Here is a 22,881-nt window from a genome sequence, read left to right on the forward strand (position 1 = left end):
AGAGTGCTTTTGCTGACTGCTAGGTTTTACTTACCTGTTTAGTTCTGTATCCTGGGGGGGGGGGGGAGGAGGAGGGAGTTGGCGGGGGAGGGGGGGCGGTGCATGAAAGGAAATGAAAGCTAGGTAAAAACAAAAGGGAAAAATAAAAATAAAATAACAATACAATGCAGAAAGTATTTAGAGCCTGGACCTTGCTGGGACCTCAGGTGTGGGGGTGGAGGTAGGAGGCAGGGAGAGAGAATGCTGCTTTTCTCAAGCTGCACAGTCTGTGGGCATGCGCAGAAGCTTCCACTGGCCTCAGGACCACATTTCCCACAAGTCCAGGAAAAGCTCTGGGTCTTTCTGCCTAGGCCTGAGGCTGTGGGGACACGTAGGAACTACAGCTGGTACCTTGGAGAGCGACCGGAAGGAAGAGTCTCTGGAGACTTCCAGTTCTTTTCATCCATTCTCCCTTAGGCACTTAGCAACCTGCCCCTCCTAGGTGAGTGTCACCTGGTCAGTTCCTGGGGTACTCAGGCGGCCTTTGGGGGACCCCACCTGGTCAGAAGTCCCCCCTTTTCCTGCCCCTGAGCCTCAGCCTGGGAGGAGGAAGAGAAAGAAGGGATGGGGGCGCTGGCTGCTCAGAGCCAGGGTGGGTCTTTCTCAGCTTCCTTTGTCCTGGAAGCAGCAGGAGAGGGGCTCCCCTTGGAATGCTTGCCTGTCTTACCCTGGGCAAATCATGGAATTTCTCTGAGTCTCAGTCTTGTCACTTGTAAATTGGGTGGAGGGGTGTGGAATGGGGTGCTCTGGTCGCACAGATGCTTTCTAGCCCAAGATCCATAGTCCCATGAATTCTTTCTGGTGCTAGAAGTGATAAGAAAGTGCTGGTCTTATTCATGTTTGATCTCTGCTTCCCAGATCTGTCTTCTGAGAATTCTGTTATTTTCTAAAAGGAGAAGGAAATGGTCCCTGTTGGGCCTCCAACCAGCTTTCAGGTGAGTTGGAGTTTCTTCATGACCGAAATGACTAAAACCTTGATTTTTAGAGCAGACCACTCTTTCCCATGGATTAGAAACCGAGTTGTTGCTTTCTACTTTTCTAGTTTTCTTTTCTTCCAACCTTCAATTCATTGGTCAAGACAATCATGTCCGGTATTTGGTACTCAGCTACATGCTGTAAAGGATGCAGAATAATAGCATAGCTGGCAATAGATAGCCCTTTCAAATAAGGAGCTTTGAGTTTCTTTGTGGAGACTAGATCAAGACTAATTCTTTAATATGTATTACTCATGCTGTTCCCAATAATGTCTACTGTTGAAGTACTCAAATCAGTTCATAAAAGAGATAAAGTACTATGTGAGTTACAAGAAAGATACCGGTGAGGACTCAGATTAGCAGATAAAGCTTGTTGAAGGCTTCTCGGAGTTGGGCATTGGGAATAGTTAGGTTTTGGGTGGTGGAGAAGAGAGAGTTATACCACAGCATCTTTCAGAATCAGTATGGAGTCTGGGTTGACTGTAGCAGACAGTTCACCTTAGGCAGTGGTAGGAATGAGTTCACTTGTTCCCAGAATGTGGACAAACATAAAGAACACAGACAGTATTCAGTTTTCACCTCTTCAAAGAGCAGAACTCTGAGGGGCAGCTAGGTGGGTCCAACGACATAGTGCTGAACTTGGAGTTAGGAAGATATGAGTTTGAATTCTGCCCCAGACAGCTACTATGTGAGTGATGCTGAGTTAGTCTTCAGTTCCTCAATAATAGCACTTCCATATCTTTATAAACTTTTTTACTTCATTATTATTACTTGGGCATTGGAAGCAGGAATGTCTGTTCTAGAGAGAGGCATGAGAGGGAAGTTGTAGGAGCCATGGTCTGTTGAGAAAAGAGAGATCTCTGCAGCACTATGGCTAAAACCAAATGCCAGTGACCTAAGAAGGTACTGTATTATTGAAAAGAAGAAGATGGACATGATACCTGAAGCATATTTAAAGTAGTTGACCAAGGACACCAGGTCACAGAGGAAGTAAAGTTAGGAGGAAACTGATGGCATTTTTCCTGATTGGTAGGTGCTGATGGGGCAATTGAGGTATCAATGAGGATTCAGAATAGGTATAATGGATCTTGTAAAGTGAGAGAACTAATCAAAAAAGAAGTGGGGGTGAGAAATGGGGCCATCCAGTTTGAGAGGCTTGGGTGTAAAGCTGTGGCATGTGATGGAGTCCGGCTGTGGCCATGCCATCTGATGGCTCATTGTGGAGTTGATGTGAATGAGTGGAATGGCAATGACCAGTTTGACTTTTTAATGACACATTGTGGATGTCAAAGTGAACAAAGACACAGGGAAGGGCAGGATGGGTGCCAAATGCTGAAGTTATGGAGGCAGGGTGAAGGGTGGCACTCGGGAATGAAGGTACATGATGGTAAAGATGATGACAAATGCAGCTTACCCTCTGCTCCAGAACGGGCTCCATGTTCTTCAAGTGAGTCTTTGAGCTATGGAGAAGAATTCATGAGTCTCTCCCCAGTAGCATAAATATATGTTAGTAAGATGGGAGAGGAGTGTTGTAGACGAGTCACAATCATGGCAACCCAACAAATAAAAGCATGAAGATTGATGATTTCCAGGAGCCCTCAGTAGCCTGGATAGAGGGAAGAAGCAAAGCCATCTCAGCACTACAGTTCTACCCACAAGCTGCAAAGCAGATCATTAGGCCACCCTTTTTGTATGATCTCATGCATTTTGAATGTATCTGAGGGTTGAGGAAACAGCCTGAAGACACAGCTGCAATCATGTTAGCTAGATAATGAGAAAGATGGAAATGGGGGAGGGAGAAGATGAGGCCTAGCTTGAACCACATTGTGGCCAATGATGGAGGAAGATGAAGAGAGAGAATGAGTGGTGAGTAGAACAGGGGAGCCAGAGTGGCTGGTGCTAGAAGGGCTTCTATATTGCCTCCTGTTATTTTCTGGGGGGGTCACTGTCACCATATTTTAGTGCCAGTTTCTCCACCAGCGATAATCTCCATTTGGTCACCTATTTATCAGGTGATGCTGTTTGTAAAGGTTCTGCTGTCTCTTCTTTCCCTAGCAAATACTTAGGAGAGGTCATTTTGCTCGATCCTCCTTTAACCAACAGAATTCTTTAATCTGATTTAGCTTCACTTAAACTAGTAGGCCCATATTCCCCCAGTGCCTGGGACCTGGATAGGATTCATCTGAGGGTCAGGCCCTAACTTGTTTCTGACTCCCTATGCCCCTCCCCCATTTCTTCTTTATTTTATCTCTATTTTTGTTTAGGGTGTGGGGTTAATGCATCCCCAAGAATGCATGGTAACACACAGAGTGTCTTAACCTATACACATGACTCAAGTTTGGGGTTAAGGCTGATAGTTCTCTAGAATATTGACTCCATCAAGAGAATGATGCTGTTTGCGACTTGTCACTAACCTTGCAGGCTGGCTCCTGTTACCCTGGATTTCTTTAAGTGTCAAGTTGTTTTGAGAGAGGATTTCTTCTGAGGATTTTTATCCCTAGATATTCTGTTGTGCGGAGACAGTTCAGGACTCTTTGTTCCCCTTCATAAGAAGTGTTTGAATTGAAAAGGGACCATGGTGGACTTTGTTTTCCAGAGAGGCGACGTAAGAAGCTTCAGTGTCTGAATCTGAAAGAAGATCTCTGACCTCTGGTCAGACTTGAATCTCCTTCTCTTTTAACTTTTGGTGGAATATTGCATATATTGTCAGACTTGTCTGATGTGTTGATTGGTTTGCCGAACTGCCTTTTTTTCCCTCTTGTTTATTCTTAATTATGAGGGATGGCTCATTGAATTGGGGAGGGAGGAGCTATTTATTTGGAAGTAAAGGTGATATAAAAACAAAAATTGATAATTTTTTTTAAAGAATGATCATAAGGAGAAGCAAAGCAAGGTCCCCTTGGTCTTTCAGTTGACTCACTGAAGGGCATAGTAAATTATCACGTAGCTCACTGGCCTGTCATCCCAAAGTCTTTCCAGATAAGCTTCTAAAAGCCTCTATAAAATGCACCACTTAAACTGTGCAGACTTAATTCTTCCTGTAGCCTGGGTAGCTTCCAGATATTTCCGTCATCTATGATTTCTGTCACTATGAAAGCTTTTGGTGTCTTCCCTGGTGTCTGTGGTTTTGGAAATGGAGTACTTTCTAATTTAATCTTTCCAGAGTAGCAAGATTGAGTAGAGGCCAACGACTTTTGTATAGGTGTGAATAACAGGTTTCAAACTAAGTGAAAATGTGTGATTCAAAGTGCTCAGTTGTAAAGAACATTAAATGCCAGAGCACTGCTCTTTCAGTGCTGCAGAGTTAAATATACCTTTTTTAAGCTGCATTTTAATTTTTTTATTCATGAAAACCTGCTGTCTCCCCCTCCCAACTCCTTGCTTCCATCTTCATTCAGAAAGAGAAACAAAACCACTTATAACCAAGCAAAACAAATTCCCTCATGGGGAATGTCCACAAATGATGTTGGAAATGGTACTCTGAATTCACCTCTCTGTCAGGAGGTGGGCGTCTTCCACCATCAGCAGTCACTGCATTGATCAGAGTTCTAAAATCACTCAGAGTTGCTGGTCTTTCCGATGATATTGTTATTGTTTAAATTGTTCTTCTGGTCCTCACTTGACAGAGTGGACTACAAAATTCAAAACATAGCTGATACTTAGTTAAAGCTTTGAACAATAATTTAATAATTGATCTGCCTCAGTTCTCCAATACATTCTCCACAAAGCTCTGAATATAATACTGTAGAGCCAGCACTCTGATCCTGTCCCTCCTCTGTTCAGTAGAGTCTGGTATCTCTCTATTGCCCCCCCCCCCACAGCAAATACCAGCTTATTTGTCATGAAAAATCCTTCACTACCTTATCCCAGACAACTTCTCCAAGGCCTAGTGGATGGGATCCCCCTCCACCCACTCTCTGGTCCAGTCAAACTGCTTTTTTTAATGTTCCTCATGTACAACATTCCATCTCCCATTTCTGTTCCTTTTCACGGAATCCTCCATGCCTAGAATGCCCTTCCTTTTCATCTGCACCTCTTAGAATACCTGTCCTCCTTTGAATCTAAGCCCCAGCATGAAGACTTTCCTGACCATGTCCAGTTGCTAGTGCCTTGCCATAAAAATTACCTTGTATTTTTGTGTGTATAGAAGTTTTTGAATATGCTTGTTTTCTAGTCTTCTAAAAAAAATTATATGCCCAATTCATTTATCTTTCTCTCTTTTGTTGATAAAGTATCTAAAGATATACATTTTCCCCTAAGGACTGCTTTGGCTGCATCCCAAACATTTTGGTATATTTGTGTATCTGGTGCTCTCTCCAATAGAATGCAAACCTTCCATAAGCTGGAATAGCTCCCTAAATGCTTGCCATAAAGACAGCAGAGACTCTACTGGACTGTAAGTTCTTTCAGGGCAGGGACTATTTTTTTCCTCTTTTTGTATCCCTGGTGCTTAGCACAGTACCTGGCACAAAGGTTCTTAATAAACACTTATTAATTGCTTGACTATGGCCCTTTCCTTTATTAGCTTACATTTTTGGAGGTAGGAGGTAGGAGGGTGTCACAGCCATGAGAGATACTTCTTATATGGCTAGCTAAAAGGTCCATGTGAGAGCGTATCCCTGGATGAGCAGGAATGTCTACTGTTTTAGGAATCAGTGACCTTCAAGGATGTGGCTGTGGAATTCACCCAGGAGGAATGGAAGCAGCTGGACTCTGCTCAGAGGAACCTGTTTAAAGATGTGATGCTGGAGAACTACAGGAACCTTGTCTCCCTGGGTAAAGCTAGATTTCCTTTTCTGACTCCACATTTGCTCATCGGGGCTTCACATTCTCATTTACTAGAGGCTTTGTGGTGTCCCCAGTGCTCACCTCACTTTCATGGACTCAGCTGGTTTGATGGGCAGGGATATTCTAGAATACATGTCATATTGGGGCTCCTAGGATACCAAATTTACCATTGGAAGGCATGACCCTAGAGATTATCTAATTCCAGACCTTTATTTTATGGATGAGGAAACTGGGACCTAAAGAGACTGTTCAAAGCACTTTCCCATTTCTTTCCCCTGAGCAGGACTTGCCGTTAACAAACCAGGTATTATCTCCCATTTGGAGAGAGGAGGAGCTCCATGGATTCCACAGAGAGCCATCCCAGGAGGCCCCTTTCCAGGTGGGTGATTGAAAACCAGGCAGGTGAGGGTCACTGCAAGGCACAGCTGCAGGCCTCTGGTCATTCAGGGTCAGTGTCTTTGAAGTATTGGCTGAGCTCCACTCCTCAGAGTTTCCCGGGCTCAGGGAGAAGGCTTGCCTCTGTCCAGGTGGAATGTTCTCATGTACATTCTCCTTTACTAAAACCATCCAGTTTCCCCAGGACCACTGAATAGTAGATCTAGGAAGGCCCTTAGGTGTCATCTCCACCGTCTGCTTTTATTGGGCCACTGAGGCTCTGAGACCTGAAAGGAGAAAGAATTGCACGATCTCAGCATTGGAAGGGACTTCAGAGGCCGTCTGATCCAACCTGTGACTTTATGAAAGAGTCAGAGAAGCAGAACCCATTCTGTGTGCTTCCTGCCAAGTGTCCAGCCTTTGCACTGAGGTGGAACCCACCACCTCCAAGGCAGCCCATTCATTCCGCCTCTGGCAGCTCACCATCGTGGGATGTGTTTACCAGCTCTTCCTCCCCAGAGCTCTGCCCTGTGGGGCCAAGCAGCAGGGCTCCGGTCTCTCTTCTACACGGCAGCCCTGTACATATTAGAAGACAGCCATGATGTTCCCTACACGAGGTTCCTCTTCTCCCTTTACTTGAACCAGTCCTCATATGAAATTAAACGTCAGGGTCCATCCTGGTTGTCAGCCTCTTGACACTCATCTGGCTTATCATTATATTCGTTCTATACATCAGCACGACACTTGCTTGGTCTTCTGACTCTTTCCACGGCATTTGTAGTCTGACGTTTCTGCTTGTTCTTCCATCCACTTTCAGACAAAGGTGTTTATCTTTCTCTCTGTCATTGTCAGGGTTTCCCCCTTTTCATGGTAGGACTAATAGACTGTACTCAGGAGTACCCTTCCTGGACCCAGGCTTCCCTACCTCCTTTCTTGCTACATGGCTTGGATCAGATGAGTGTCAACAGCTCTCTCACCTTTAGCCTGCCATTGACTCCTGAGGTCTTCCAGGCCTGACCTTCTGCCCTGCCTCTATCCCTTGCAGTCCCTGGTCACAGTCATCCAACCTGCCTGTGTAACTTATAGATCCCTGGGCCTTGCAGCCCATCTATCTCTGAATCCTAGGCTTTTTTACATGCCTTGCAGCTGACGTTTCTTTTGTGTTTCCTTCCCTATTTAGAGTGTATGGTCTCTGAGAGCAAGGCCTATCTTGATTTGTCTGTATCTCCACGGTGCTTAGCTAATAAGTACTTAAGGTAAAATAATTGAAGTCTGAAAGAATGTTTTCAAAAGTAACCCTTCAGATTTCTTACAGTAAGACTTCAGTAAATTTCATACAAGACTGCAAACAAAATGCAGTGAAGTCTATTGGACACAGTCAAAGACTGGCCTCTGGAGACAGGTTGTGTCTTGGCTTCTGGTGGGCCTGGCCACTGGGCATTCTGTATCTAGTCACTGGCTTTTGTGGGGTCTGGCCACTGGAGCAGGAATGTGCTCCCTTCTCCTTTTGCCTCTGCATTTATTATTCTTTTAGTTCTACTTTCTTTACTCTCCATCATTTCATGAAAGGTTTCCAATCTTTCTCTGAATTCTTCACATATCATTTCAAAATCTGTTAGTACATTATATAATTATATTATGTAACAAAATTCCAGGGGTAACATGAACCTTAATGGTAATCCATCAATCGGCAAGCATTTATTAAATGCCTACTATATGCCTAGGCCTGGGGTGGGTGTCAGGGATAGAGACAAAAATGAAAAAGTCCCTGTTCTCAAGGAGCCACCATTCTTTATAGCATAATCTGTACCTCAAAAAGAATCCCCCCTATCACAGGCCATTCTACTTCTGGAGAGCTCTGTTAGTTAGGATGTTGGTCCTTAGAGGAAGCCTAGATGTTCTTTTTTGCATCTTTGACCATTATTCCTGATTCTGCCTCCTGGGGCTCTATGGAGACAATCCTTCTTCTATATGCTAGACTTTAAGATACTTGAAAATAGCAGTCTTGTCCCTGGGGCCCTTCGCCTCTGAACTTCAGGTCTCCAGGTCCTTCAGACAATTCTACTAGGTCATAAATTGCAGGTCCTTTGGTGATGTTGCCGTAATCCAGACCCTCACCCTCTGAAGAATGCTCCTCTTAAAAGGTGGCACTCAGAGCTGAACCCATTATCCTCAGTGTGTTCTCTTCAGTCAGATCACCTGCATATTTCTAGCTACATGTGCATCCTACAATTGCATCACCTTCCTCGCCTGCCACATCACCCTGGGGAACCCACAATCCATTAAAACCTCCAGATCTCCTTCACAGGAAGTGCTGTTCTGACTATTTCCCTGCCCCTCATCTTACACATGTTCAGTTGGCTTTTTAAACCAAGTGTAAGACACTCTTTTTCCTTGGTTCATTTCATCTCGTTGAGGCAGTATGGTATAGGAGAGGGAGAGATCTAGTCTTGAAGGTAGGATTAACTCCTCACTGCTGCAGGCATCTCTCTTAAGAGTGTAAGTCACAGATGGAGCAGGTACAAATCTGCATTTGTTGGGGCTGTTTTCTCACTGAGAGTTTTTGGTTTCTCTTAGCTCAGCACCAGCATTTTAGTGATACAAAGTCCACCCTTCTCACCTTAGCTTCAAAACCAGTACTCGTACAATGTTTAGAATGTAGCAAGTATCAGTACTTAAACCTTTAACAAATGAAAAGACTACAAAAATCATCCCCAAAAGAATTGATTTGTAACTTAAACACACTGGAAAAAAACAAGATGATAATAAATAATCGCATCCTAAAACGATGAGAAAAAATGTGCCAGTTTTCCTCTAGTACATCCTGCAAATAGAGGTATCCAATAACTAAAGTTTCAGGTGTCAGATCTCTTCTCAGGGTCCCTGACAATGCACAGGGCCTGATTTTATTCCGGACAAAGCCCCACATGTAGCAAAAGAGCGAGACCAGCTACATCAGATCTAGGAACATCCCTAGGGAGTTGGTTATGTCTCCCAGTGATGCTGTTGGTTCATATCTTCATTCTGCTGTGTTCTCTGCCATGATTGGCTGCCAGTAGTTAGAGCCTCAGTTCGAATTAACCAAATAGCATCAATTACCTATTACAAAAGTATATTTACTTTGAAGTTATGGTAAAAATGGAAATACTTTTGGAAAGTATTTTGGGATTTCCATTTTAGAAATGGAAAAATTTCCCCCAACACCTGGGGATACTCTCTCCCCCAGATCCCTAGGGAGAATGGGCTTATTCTCACCCACCAAGTTCACTTCCAAATGGGGTAAGACTAAAGGATGGAGGAGAGTAAATCTCTGCAACTGCTGTGCTGTGTCAAAGTCAACTGAACACATAAGTTGGGAGAGAAATAGCTAAAGCTGCACTTCAAATGAAAAATGCCAAGCGTGCTGCTTGCATACTCTCCTGACCTTTTGAAGTTCACAGAGTTAAAACTGTCTCCAGTCTTCTCCATCTCAAGCAGGAAGGAGTTAGACACAAAAGAGAGAGAGGGCCACATGCTCTCATGGGGTGAGAAAGACCCAAGGCCTCTCTCCCTACTTTTAGTCTTTGTTTTTCCCCTTGAACATAGCCAGGCAGGAAAGAAACTTCGGGAGTTTCCTATACACCTTAAATCACTTGTCTGGATCAAAGGAAACCAAACAAAATCCAAGCCTCATTTAATTTGACTTGTAACTCTGACTTTTCAAAATGTTTCTGAATTTGCTATCCATCCTGGTTTAGTCACTGGCAAACTTGATAAGCATTCCATGCCTTATTTAAATGACTGATTAAAATGTTAAATAGCCCAGTACCAAGGACAGATCCTCGGACCACTTCATTGGAGATCTTCCCATGTAACTTCATCAGATTAATGTCTACACTTAGACTCAATTACTCAACTACTTCCAAATCTACCTAATTTTATTACCAGCTCATCCACACTTCATATTTCCTGTAAGAACAGAATGAGAGACTTAGTCAAAAATTCTGCTAAACCTAGGCATATGGTATCTACAGCATTTGTCTGACTTACAAGTTGAGTTACTCTTTAAAAAAAAAAGAAAAAATCTTAGTTCCCCCTGTTCTTGATGAAGCAATGCTAGCTGGTCTTTTGTGGTCACTGCTTCCTTTCTGTGGTTTTTCACTAATCATACCTTTGTAATATACTTTAGACTTTTTCAGGACTGAAGACCAAGATCATGGGCATATAGGTTTGAGATTCCATTCTTAGTTCTTTTGGAAATCAGGATAGTTACCTTTTTCCAGTGCTGGAATGATAGTAATAGTAACCAATTTTTATATCACGTTTTAAAATCGATGGAGCATGTTACATATGTTGTCCCCGTTGAGCTTCAGTACCTTGGGATGAAGTTACTGCAGGTATTATTATCATCTCCATTTTAGGGATGAGGAAACTGAGACTGAGAGAACCCAAGAGGCTTGTACATGGTGTTCATCTTTATAACTTCAGAATTTGACTCTTAAGGTTTTTCTCACCCATCTGAGCCTGCTTCCTCTATAGAATTCTATGAGATTCTGCTGTTCTTTTCTCAATTCTTTTGAAATCTGCTTTTACTAAATCTAGGGTATATGTTGGACTTTTACTGGGTATTTTCAACTTCTCTGATATAAATTTTAAGATGGAATAGTCATTCCCATTCCAGGAACCAGATTTTCCTTGTTGCTGAGAACAGATCCAGAATTCCATTACCCTGGCCCATTGTTTTTGAAGGATAACATTATTAAATAAGTGAAGAAAATGTTGATGGTTCCACTTTGGGCAGAAGGAGAACTTCAGCAGGTGTCTAAATCACTGACATTCCTCACCACTACCATGAGATGCCTTTGGAATGTTTGTGCAACAGCAACTATTTAATAAGTACATTCTTTTTGCTAGACTCTGTACTAGATACTGGAGCCAGAAATATATAATTAGCATGGTTCCCCTTGAAGGAAGGAACTACTGTATATGACAGCTTCACAGATAATTAAATACAGGTGACATATAAAATCATGGGAAATGGAGGAAGGGACAGTAACAACTTGGGTAATCTATAAAGACTTCTTTTTTAAAATAGTATTTTATTTTTTCTTCAATTACATGTAAAAACAATTTTTAACATTCATTAATTTTTTAAGTTTTGAGTTCGAAATTCTATCCCTCCTTCCCTCTCCTTTCCCACTCTGAGATGGTAAGCAATCTGATACAAGTTGTACATGTACAGTCACATAAAACATTTTAATTTTAGTCATTTTGTGCAAGGAGAGGGAGAAGAGAGAAGTACACTTTAGTCTGTATTCAGACAATATCAGTTTTTTCTCTTGAGGCAGATAGCATGTATCATCATGAGTCCTTTGGGATTGTCTTGGATCATTATATTGCTGAGAATAGCTAAGTCATTCACAGTTCTTCATCATATAATATTACTGTATGTAATGTACACAGTGTAATTTTTTGCCACTGCTAAAAAAGCTGCTATATATATATATGTATATGTATATATATATATATATATATATATATATATATTTAGAAATAGCTTCTTGGGGCAGCTAAGTGGTGCAGTGAATAGAGCACCGGCCCTAGGGTCAGGAGGACCTGAGTTCAAATCCAGCCTCAGGCACTTAATAATTACTAGCCATGTGACCTTGGGCAAGTCACTAAACCCCAATTGCCCTGCCTTCTCCCCTCCAAAAAATAAAAATTAAAAAGTTTTAATTAAAAAAAGAAATAGGCTCTTTTCCTTTTTTAAAAAAAGTTTCTTTGGGATACAGACCTAGTAGTGGTATTGCTGGATCAGAGAGTATGCAAAGTTTTATTGTTCTTTGGCGTAGTTCCAAATTGCTCTCCAGAATGGTTGGATCAGTTCACAACTCCACCAACAGAGCATTGGTGTCAGTTTTCCCACATCCCTTCCAACATTTATCATTTTCCTTTTTTGTCATATTAGCCAGTCTTGTAGGTATGAGGTGGTAATTGAATTTCTCTAATCCATAGTGATTTGGAGCATTTTTTTTCATATGACTATAGATCTGATTTTTTTGTCTAAAAACTATCAGTTCATATGATTTGACCATTTATCAATTAGGGAATGACTTGTATTCCTTATACATTTGATTAAATTCTCTCTATATTTAAGAAATGAGGCCTTTATCAAAGACACTTGCTGTAAAAACTTTCCCCCTAGTTTTCTGCTTTCTTTTTAATTTTGGTTGCATTGGTTTTGTTTATGCAGAACTGTTTTAATTTTATATAATCAAAAGTATCTAGCACAGCGAGTAAGAGCACTGGCTCCAGTGATGACCTGGAGATCGAATCCCGGGCTCAGACACTTAGCATCCACCCAGAAACACCTGGCCGTGTAACCTTGAGCAAGTTACTTAACCCCTCAGCGAGTAAGAGCACCGGCTCCAGTGTCGGGATGACCTGGATCAAATCCGGGCTCAGATACTCAGCACCACACCCAGAAATAACTGGCTGTATAGCCTTGAGCAAGTTACTTAACCCCGATTGCTTTATGAAAAAAAAAAAAGTATCCATTGTACATTTTGTAATTCTCTCTGTATCTTGTTTGGTCCTAAATTCTCCCTTTATCCATAGATATAACAGGTAAACTATCCCACGCTCTTCTAATTTGCTTATGGCATCACCCTTTATGTCTAACTCATGTACCCATTTTGAAGTTTTCTTAGTATACAATGTGTGATGTTGGTCTATACCTAGTTTCTGCCATACTCTTTTCCATTTTTCCCAGGAGTTTTTGTCAAATAATGAATTTTTGTCCCAAAGACTTGGATTTTTGAGTTTATCAAACAGTAGATTACTATGGTCATTTACTATAATGCATTGCATACTTAATCTATTCCTTTTGGAAGCATGAAGAATAGCTCTATTTCTTAGCCAATACCAGATTGTTTGGATAATGTAAAGAATTCTTGAAAGAAAACTAAACTTTGAAAGGAACTAGCTATTCCAAGAAGCAGAGATAAAGAGGGAGAGCATGCCAGGCACAAATTATCATAGGCCAAGTCTAAAGCATGTTCCAGGTATAGGATACAGTAAGTCCTTGGGGACCTAGGATGGAGCCTTAGGGTGTACACACAGTAAATGAGGCAGAGTAGGGATCAAGATCCAGCAGAGAAGACTGAGAGGATTTGAACAGATGAGAGGAGAACCAGGAGACTAGAGAGTATCCAGGAGGAGGGAATGATTGATCGGTAGTGTCAGTAGTCAGTCAAGTAGTCAGTGTCAAGAAAGATGAGTATTGAGAAAAGTTCACTGACAATTAGATCAGCGGTAATTCTGAAGGGACCGGTTTCATTTGAGTTCGGGGTGTAGAAGAGAGTGCAAGAAGAGGAAACGGCAAGGACAGCCGCTTTTTTTCTCCCCTTTATCTGTACATTCGGTTTCCAAACCTTCATCTTTATCAAAATGGATTTCTCTGAGTCATCTCTCTTCAAACAGTGCAATGTGAAATTCTACATATAAAACACATCCATTGTCACATAGCAACAGCATAGTGAAGGCAGAGGAAACCCTATATCTCCATTTTATTTCTTCCATAGGTTAAATTCCTTTCTCTTTTAATTTTTTTTTGTTTTTAAAATTCTGAACATAAACTCTAAAAAAAAAAGAGCATTTCCAGTTACAAAGTAGAACAAAAAAAAGGATTGTAGGTGAAACATCACTTATTACGTAATTTGATTTTAAAATATAGATAATAAATTTGACGTGTTACTTCCAAGCTGTCTTGCTTCTCTGTTCTCTTCTGCGCATTTTTAAATAGTTTGATGACAATATTTCAAAAGGAAAGAGAGACAGATTTACAAGCAAGAATAACTCAATACTTTTTGAAGACATTCTTTGGAGAAGATACTTGTTTCTTCTCTTCCTATTAAAATGTTATACTGTATCATGATACAGTTCTTTCTGGTTATTCAGATGAATTTACTTTTTCCAGTTTTCTTTGGACTCTTGTGTTTGTACTTTTAAGTTCCTACTTAGTTCTGATTTTTTTCATCAGAAATGCCTGAAAGTCCATTATTTCATTAAAGGTTTATTTTGCCCATGGTAGGATTATATGCAGCTTTACAGGGTAAATTATTCTTGCTTGTAAACCTGTCTCTCTTTCCTTTTGAAATATTGTATTCTGAGATTTACTCTCAGTTTTAGTAGAATGTGAACCTGATTGTAGTTCTGTGGTACTTGAATTGCTTCTTTCTGGATACTTGCAATATTTTTTCTTTGATATAGGAGGTTTGGATATTATCTCTGACATTTCTGGGGTTCCTTTCAGGAGATGATGGTACATTCTGTTTTTGCTTTGCCCTCTGACTCTAATAGACCTGGGCAGATTTAATTTATTATTTCTTGAAATAGTATTTATCTGTTTTTTTTTAAAAATCATGTTTTTCAAGAAGTCTAAATCTTAAGTGATCTCTCCTTAATCTGTTTTTTCCAGGTGAGCTGGTTTTTTTATATTTAATATTGTACTTTTCTTCTACTTTTTCAATCTTTTGATTTTGTTTTGATATTTCTTGCTGTCTCATGGGGTCATTGATTTCTACTTGGTCTATTTTCAGAGATTTTGTTTTTAAGTAAGATTTGCTTTTTGCTGGTATATACCTTCTAATTATTTTTTTCCAGAGCTGCTATTCCATTTTAAATTTCTTGTTTCATTTCTTCCAGGTATTCATTTAATCCTTGTGGAAAATCCATGCATTCCTTTGCAGTTGTTATGGAGTCAGATTTATAGTAATTTTTTCTACTTGTTGGTGATTTCTTTGATTTAATCATCTCTGGCTTTCAGTAAGCCTTAAGTGCCCACTATGTACTTCTAACACTATGCTAAGCTTTAGTCTCTGAGTTTGACTTTAAGTAGTGTAGAGAGAAAAAGAGAATAGGGTCCAAGACAGAGCTCTGGAGGATACCCATCTTTAGCAGGTGCAAATGGGATGAAGAAGACTGAGAACAAGTGGTAAGATAGCTAGGGGGAAAACCAGGAGAGAAGAGTGTAATGGAAACCCAGAGAGAAGAGAGTATCAGAGAGGATGAGGTGATCAATGATCTCAAAGACTGCAGAAAAGTCAAGAAGTATGAGGTTTTAAAAATGGCCATTAGATTTGGCAAGTAAGAGATCATTTATAACTGAAGAGAGAGCAGTTTCAGTTAAATGATGAGATCAGAAGGCAGAATATAAAGAGTTAAGAAGACAGTGAGAGGACAGTACGTGGAAATATTGATTCCAGATGGCTAAGGAAGAAGAAATATGGGATGATAACAAGTGAGGTGAGCAGATCAAATGAGGTTTTTAGAGGATGGGAGAAGACGTGGCTATGTTTGTAGGCAGTAGGGAAACAAGCTGTAGAGAAGGAGAGATTGAAGATAAGTGGGAGGGTGGTGATGATGGGGGGACAATCCGCTGAAGGAGATGGGGTGGAGTTGGATCGTTCGCGCATGAAGAGAGATTTGCTTGGTAAGGAGAAAGGCAACCTTCTTGTGAGACAGAGGAGAAGGAGAAGACAGTGGCAGACTGAAAAAGGGTGATATGAGATGAGGAGGAAGAAGAAAAGACAGACAGCTCTTTGCAAATGGCCTCAATTTTTTTCAGGCAAATCTGAGACACAATTCTCTGCTAAGAAGTGGAGAGAGTAAGTTCTTCAAGGCCCTTTCAGGTATCTCAGGACAGAGGGTTAGGAACCTTGACCTTGGCTACCCTTCTCTATGTACTGTAATACCATGACAGTTGCTGCTCAGTGCTCCTTCCCTGGGTTCCCAGGGTCCCTACCCAAAGGCTTTCTCAGAGGAATTCTCTGCTCTCACTGACTCTAAACACAGAACTTTACAGGCTATAAATGTATCTCTGGTCACACAAGGAGGGTCCTTTATCCCTTGTCCATGGGTGTTGGCTGTCTTTATGCTGTTCTGGAGTGACAGTTGTCACTTACTGTAGTTTCTGCTTGAATTTCTTGATCATTAATCTGTCTGGGTGCAAATATCAGGTTTTCACTAGATGGGTAACAAGGATTTGGGTGAACTATAGCTGTTTTGTTTTGGAAGCCACTTCAGCAGGATGACCTGAAAGATTACTTTTAGATACCTAGGAAAAAATAAACAAATCTCATCAAAAGGAACAAAAGGTTAAAATCATCACAGGAAATAATGGGGCAGGGGTGAGTGGGAAGCTTAGTAAGGATAGATCTCAAAGAATTCTGCAAAGTAGTTTTCATGAGACTTTTTTGGTACAGATTAAAAGGTAGAAAAGTTGATCAATAGAACAAATTAGGTAAAATACAGAAGCAAAAGACATAAGTGTTCAATAATCCAAAGACCCCAAAGAACAGGAGGAGTGCTCACTATTCATCAAAATACTTTTTGTAACTATAGGTACGGGAAGAATTTATGACCAAATATGGAATAGAGAAGATCACAGAGAATAAAATTAACAATTTTGACTACACAAAATTGAAAAGTTTTTGCACAAAAAACCAAATGCAGTTAAAATGAGAGGATAGTTTGCTGGGGGGAAAAATCTTTGCAGCAAGTTTCTCTGATAAAAGGTTTGATATCCAAGATATGTAACAAACTGACTCAAACATAAGCATGACAGCCATGCCCAAATAAATAGTCAATGGATCTGAATAGGCATTCTCAAAGGAAGAAACTCATGCTATAAACAAACATAACAAAAATGCTCCAAATCACTAATAGAGCAATAAAAATTGATATAACTATGGTTGTACTTCACACCCATCAGATTAAAAAAAAAGGAAAATGACAGTTGTTGGAAGGGCTGCAGGAAGGCAGGCACAATGATGTACTATTAGTGGGGCTACAAATGGATCTAACCATTCTGGGAAGTAATTACGAACTATATCCAAAAAGTCACTAAATTTTGCCTATCCTTTGACATAATGATATCACTTGTAAACCTGTACCCCAAAGAGATAAAAAAAGATGACAAGTGCACAGGGTCCAGGGATTCAATTCTTTGTCTATTAATTCCTTTGGTTTTTCTGTCCATTGATCTTATCCTAATTTTTCTCTGCCAACTTTCCCCTCTTTGGTTCCTGGGTTTTCTCTCAATAGATTATCTTTTAAATATATGATGCTATCCTGGTTTTAAAAGTAAAACCTATCCTGTATAATCTTTCAAGTTATGATTTTTACTTTTTGCTATAAAATAATATTATGTTCCTTCAGTTACTTTATCTTATTCTTTTTTTCTATGTAACCTTGTTCTGACTAGCTCTCTTCTCCTCATCCCTGATTCCTTCCTCCCATTTTGAATTCACTTTCCCTTTGAAGTTTTGATTATTAGTTTCTTTTTTCCTCTCTTGCTTTTATCTGCTATATAATTCTTTTCTTTCTCCACTTTGTTTCTATCAGTTCCTTCCTCTTCTCCTTTTCAAATATTCTGGATTATTGATCATTTTCTTTAACAGATGAGACAGAATTGAATAAGTCTCAGTTTTCTTTCTTCAGGCACAGAGAATAATGCATAATAACACTTTCCCCCTTTCTTTTAGAGTGTATCAATCTGAAGATTAGCTGTGAAACAACAGAGGCAATTCCAAAACTGGACAGTTTTGTGGGAGAGTCATCAAATGAAAGACCTGAGTTAGGAGAAGCCTGGCAGTGTGCTGTTAGATTAGAGCAACAGAAGGAAAACCATGAAAAACAATGCCAGCAAGTGACAGTCACCCACAAGAAAATATCTCCCAAGTCTGTTGACAATGAATGTCATATATTAGGGAAAGAATTCCATGTGGGGTCAAGCTCATTTCCAAAACAAAGGATTCATACAAGGAAAGGCCGACGTAAACATGATAAACGTGGAAAGAACTTTACACATTTTTCAGATGAAAGTAAACAAGATAGAATCTTTTCTAAGAAGAAACTCTGCAACTACAACAAATGCAGTAAGTCATTCCATTACCATTCACACCTTATGCAGCATTATAGAAAATATACTGAAGAAAAAGCATATGAGCATGGGAAAATCTTCAGCAATACCTTATCCCTTACAAACTGTCTGACAATTCATGCTACAGAGAAATTTTTTCAGTGTACTGAATGTGGAAAAGCCTTCAGCTGCAAATCAAGTCATATTTTATATCAGAGAATTCATTCTGGAGAGGAATCTTTTGCATGTAATGAATGTGTGAAATCTTGTAGAAGGAGTATGTCCCTTATCAAACCTAAAAGATTTCATGTTGAAGAGAAACGCTTTGAATGTAGTGAATGTGGAAAATCCTTTCGGCACTGCAGAAACCTTGACAAACATAAGAAAATTCATACTGGAGAGAAAACCTTTGAAAGTACTGAGCGTGGAAAATACTTTAATCATTGTAGAAACCTTGACAAACAAAAAAGAGTTAATACTGGAAAGAAACCCTTTGAATGTAATGAATGTGGGAAATTCTTCAGTCATTACAGAAGCCTTTACAGACACAAGAAAATTCATACTAGAGAGAAAAACTTTGAATGCATTGAGTGTGGAAAATACTTTAGTCATTGCAGAAACCTTGATAGACATAAAAGAATTCATACTGGTGAGAAACCATTTAAATGTAATGAATGTGGGAAATCCTTTAGCTATAGGACCCTCCTTACTCATCATTATAGAATTCATACTGGAGAGAAACCCTTTAAATGTAATGAATGTGGGAAATCCTTTAGAGGGCGTGGACACCTTAATAGACATAGAGTAATTCATACTGGAGAGAAATCCTTTGAATGTGATGAATGTGGGGAATCCTTTAGAAGGAGTGAATCCCTTAATAACCATAAGAGAATTCATACTGGAGAAAAACCCTTTAAATGTAATGAATGTGGAGAATCCTTTAGAAGGAATGAATACCTTACAAAACATAATAGAATTCATACTGGAGAGAAACCCTTTAAGTGTAAAGAATGTGGGAGATACTTTAGAAGAAGTGAATCCCTTACTAAACACAAGAGAATTCATACTGGAGAGAAACCTTTTAAATGTGATGACTGTGGAAAATACTTTAGAAGGAGTGACTCTCTTACTACACATAAGAGAATTCATACTGGAGAGAAACCTTTTCAGTGTAATGAATGTGGGAAATGCTTTAAACAATACGGAAACCTTAGCAGCCATAAGAGAATTCATAGTGGAGAGAAGCCCTTTGAATGTAGTGAATGTGGAAAATCTTTTCGTCAGTGTGGAGACCTTACAAAACATAAGAGATTTCATACTGAAGAGAAATCATTTAAATGTAGTGAATGTGAGAAATCTTTTCACCATTGTGAAGACCTTGATGGACATAAGAGAATACACAGTGGAGAAAATTTTTTTGAATGCAATGAATGTGGGAAAACCTTTAGAAGGATTGTATCCCTTGCTAGACATGAGAGAATTCATACTAGATAGAAACCTTTTAGATGTGATGAGTATAGAAAATCTTATAAATGAATGTCTCTGAAAAAGATCTGATATAAAAGATTTATAGGGAATTGATACATAAAAATAAATTATATTCCCCTTTTACAGTGATTAAAGAATATGAACAAAGAATTTGCAAAAGATTTACAATCAACATTCATGTGAAAAATGTTTCAGATCATCAATAATAAAAGAAACACAAGAAAACAATTGTGATTTCATCTCATACGTTTAAAACTGACAACAATGACAAAAGACAAAATAATAGGTGTTTGAAAGGCTTCAGGAAGACAAGTACATTAACATGTGGTTAGCAGAGCTATGAATTGGTCCAATCATTCTGGAAAAAAATCATTTGGAATTCTATTTTTAAAAATCACTAACTGTAAGAACCCTTTGATTTGATAATACCACTAGTAGGAGATCAGAAAGAAATAAAGCAGTGCATATATTGAACTTTTTTGATATATTGGGTCATTTTACTGAACAATTCCACCCCGAACCTTTTGGAAGGGGAAGGAAAAGGATACAATGGGAAATGTAGGTAATGTAAAAATAAGATACACCAATAAAAAAACTTTAAAGGCAGGAAGATCCCATTATTATGAAAATACTTATAGTAGGACTTTTTCTCTAATAGCAAAGAACTAAAAACAAAGTCATTGGGGGATAACTGTGACATATGAATTGCTGAAATATTACTACATCATAAGAAATCACCAATGTGAAGAATTCATAGAAGTATGGGAAGATTTGTATGAACTGATGCATAGTGAAGAAGCAAAAGTAGGAGAATAATTTACACAATGACCACAGTAATTAAGGGGGAAATCAAAACACAACTGAAAGACTTCAGAACTCTGATATTCATAGTGACCAGTCATGACTTCAGAAGACCAAAGGTGAAACATACTCTCCCACCTCTTGACTGAAAGGTCTAGAATGAGGCATATGTTTTCAGACATAGCAAGTGTTTTGTTTTGCTTGACTATACTCATAGTAAGGGAGGTTTTGGGGGGAAGAATGGGAAAGTCACTGGGAAAGATGATAACAAAAGAGCATCAATAATTTTTAAAAGGGGAGAATATCCTTTGGATAGAACAGTTACTACAATAAGATAATTCATAGGGAACTCCTAGTTAAAAAAAAACTTCTACTGCAGCTTGGCACCTTTTCTTCAACATATAATCTTGGGAAACTGTCTAGTCAGTCAACAAGCATTTTTTAAGTGCTTACTACATATGAAAGGGAGTATAAAAAAATGAAGAAACACTGTCCCTGCCCCTGAGGAGTCCACATTTTTTCAAAGGAGGCAATGTGTAAAACTACATTAATTATTAAGCCTTTACCATGTGCCAGGCACTGTGCTAACTGCTGGAAGAAAAGAAAGGTAAAATTAGTTTTTAATTTATTTTAATTAGTTTTAAAACTATCTTACGAAGTCCATGCTCTAATGTGGGAGATAATATGCAAAAAAGCATACATACAAAATATGTACAGTGTAAATTGAAAGTAATCACAGATGGAAGAAAGAGGAGGCAGAGATGAGAAAGGCCTCTCTGCAGAAGATGTGTGTACAAGGTATGTCCAGAGTAGAGCCCTGGAGCAGAGAAGTTACATTAGTTGCCCCCTATAGACACCACCAGGTTTGTTATAGAGGCAACACTTGAACTCGTGTCTTCTTGGCTTCTAGGCCAGTTCTTTAGCTACTATTCCAAGGTAGCTCTTACTCTGCCAGATAATTCATAGCAGTGGAAAAAAAATCCTTTTTATGTATTGAAAGTGAGATATCCTCTCTAGACTTGGAAAACCTGGTACATATATGATAATTATACTGCAGAGAAACACCACTCCATTCCCACAATCATACCTTCATCTTCAAACTTTCCTTCTCTGCTGCAAATGCTCCCACCTATCACATGCTCTGAAAGAAACTTTCCATGCCCTACTATCCTCCCAAGCTCTCATCTTATATCTCCTCCTGTTCTCAGCCAAGCTACTAGACAAAACTTCACACTCAGTGCCTCCGTTTCCTGTCCTTTCACTTCTCAAGCTTTTTAAAATAGTATTTTATTTTTTCCCCAATTAAAGACAATTTTTAACATTTATTTTAAAGTTTTTTGAGTTCCAAATTTTCTCTCTTACCTCCCCCTCCCTAAAATGGTAAGCAATTTGATATTATATATATGCAATCATGTAAAATATTTCCATATTAGCCATGTTGTGAAAGAAGAAACAAACCAAAAGGAAAAAAAAACATGCAAAAATAAAGTGAAAAATAGTACACTTCCATCTGCAATCAGACCCCATCAGTCCTTTCTCTGGATGTGTATAGCATTTTTCATCATGAATCTTTTGGAATTGCCTTGGATTATTATGTTACTGAGACTAGCTAAATGTCATTTGCATTTCTCAGCCCTTTTCTGACTTCCAGCCTCATTAGTCAGCTGAAATTACTCTCTCTAAAGTTAACAATGACCTCTTAATTGATGAATTATTTTCTTAATACCTTCTTATCTCTCTACAACATTTGACACTTGTTTACTAATTCTCTTTTTGGATATTTATCTACATCTGGACTACATCTACATCTACTATATCCCATCTCTTCATATTAAAACTTCACTCATCCTTTTTAAAATCAAATTAGCCAATGGTTTTATTTTTCCCATAAAAACAATTTCTAGTTTTATTAGTTTAATGTGTTTACTTTCAATTTTATTAATCTCTTCTTTGATTTTCAGGATTTCCATTTTGGTGTTTAATTGGGGATTTTTAATTCTTTTTTTTTTCTTTTTGGAGGGCAATTGGGGGTGACTTGACCAAAGTCACAGGGCTAGTAAATGTGTCAAGTGTTTGAGGCTGGATTTGAACTCAGGTCCTCCTGACTCCAGGGTTGGTGGTCTATTCACTGTGCCCCCTAGCCACCCCCAATTCTTTTTTTTTCTAGTGGTTTTAATTACGTGCCCAGTCCATTAATCTGCTCATACTAATTTTTAATTGATGCAAGCATTTAGAGATATAAAATTTCCCCTAAGTGCTGCTTTGGTTGGATTGCACACCTGTTAGTATGTTGTCTTCCTGTTGCCATCTTTAATGAAATTATAATTTCTATGATTTTTCCTTTGACTCATTAATTCTTTAGGATTAGATTATTTCTAATTAATTTTTAATTATGTTTCTAAGGATCTTTATTGAATGTAATTTTATCACATTATGGTCTGAAAAGGATGCATTTAGTATTTCTGCTTTTCTGCATTTGGTTGTGAGGTTTTTATGCCCAAATACATGGTCAGT

The 22,881-nt window shown here is 39.1% G+C and overlaps 1 protein-coding gene across 1 annotated transcript; it reads left to right on the forward strand.

Annotated features, from left to right (window-relative positions):
* Positions 1–350: 350 nt before the first annotated feature.
* On the forward strand, positions 351–20,036 carry LOC138161825 (zinc finger protein 93-like). Its single transcript, XM_069088790.1, has 5 exons — positions 351–481; positions 898–974; positions 5,663–5,789; positions 6,085–6,180; positions 17,702–20,036. Exons 2-5 carry the CDS (start codon positions 942–944, stop codon positions 19,570–19,572), a joined length of 2,127 nt encoding a protein of 708 aa, XP_068944891.1. The 5' UTR covers positions 351–481; positions 898–941; the 3' UTR covers positions 19,573–20,036.
* The last annotated feature ends 2,845 nt before the right edge of the window (positions 20,037–22,881 follow it).

Source organism: Petaurus breviceps, unplaced genomic scaffold (genome assembly GCF_028583685.1).
Source record: "Petaurus breviceps papuanus isolate PSGF00001 unplaced genomic scaffold, PetGlider_PUasm1.0 185, whole genome shotgun sequence".
Lineage (NCBI taxonomy): Eukaryota > Metazoa > Chordata > Mammalia > Diprotodontia > Petauridae > Petaurus > Petaurus breviceps.

What these genes read in the sequence shown, in the direction of transcription:
- LOC138161825 (XM_069088790.1), top strand. Translation starts at nt 942, where the DNA reads ATGGTCCCTGTTGGGCCTCCAACCAGCTTTCAG. An exon ending in CAGGAACCTTGTCTCCCTGG is followed by an intron (nt 5,790 to 6,084) that starts GTAAAGCTAGAT and finishes TCCCCTGAGCAG; the next exon opens with GACTTGCCGTTAACAAACCA. An exon ending in CCCAGGAGGCCCCTTTCCAG is followed by an intron (nt 6,181 to 17,701) that starts GTGGGTGATTGA and finishes CCTTTCTTTTAG; the next exon opens with AGTGTATCAATCTGAAGATT.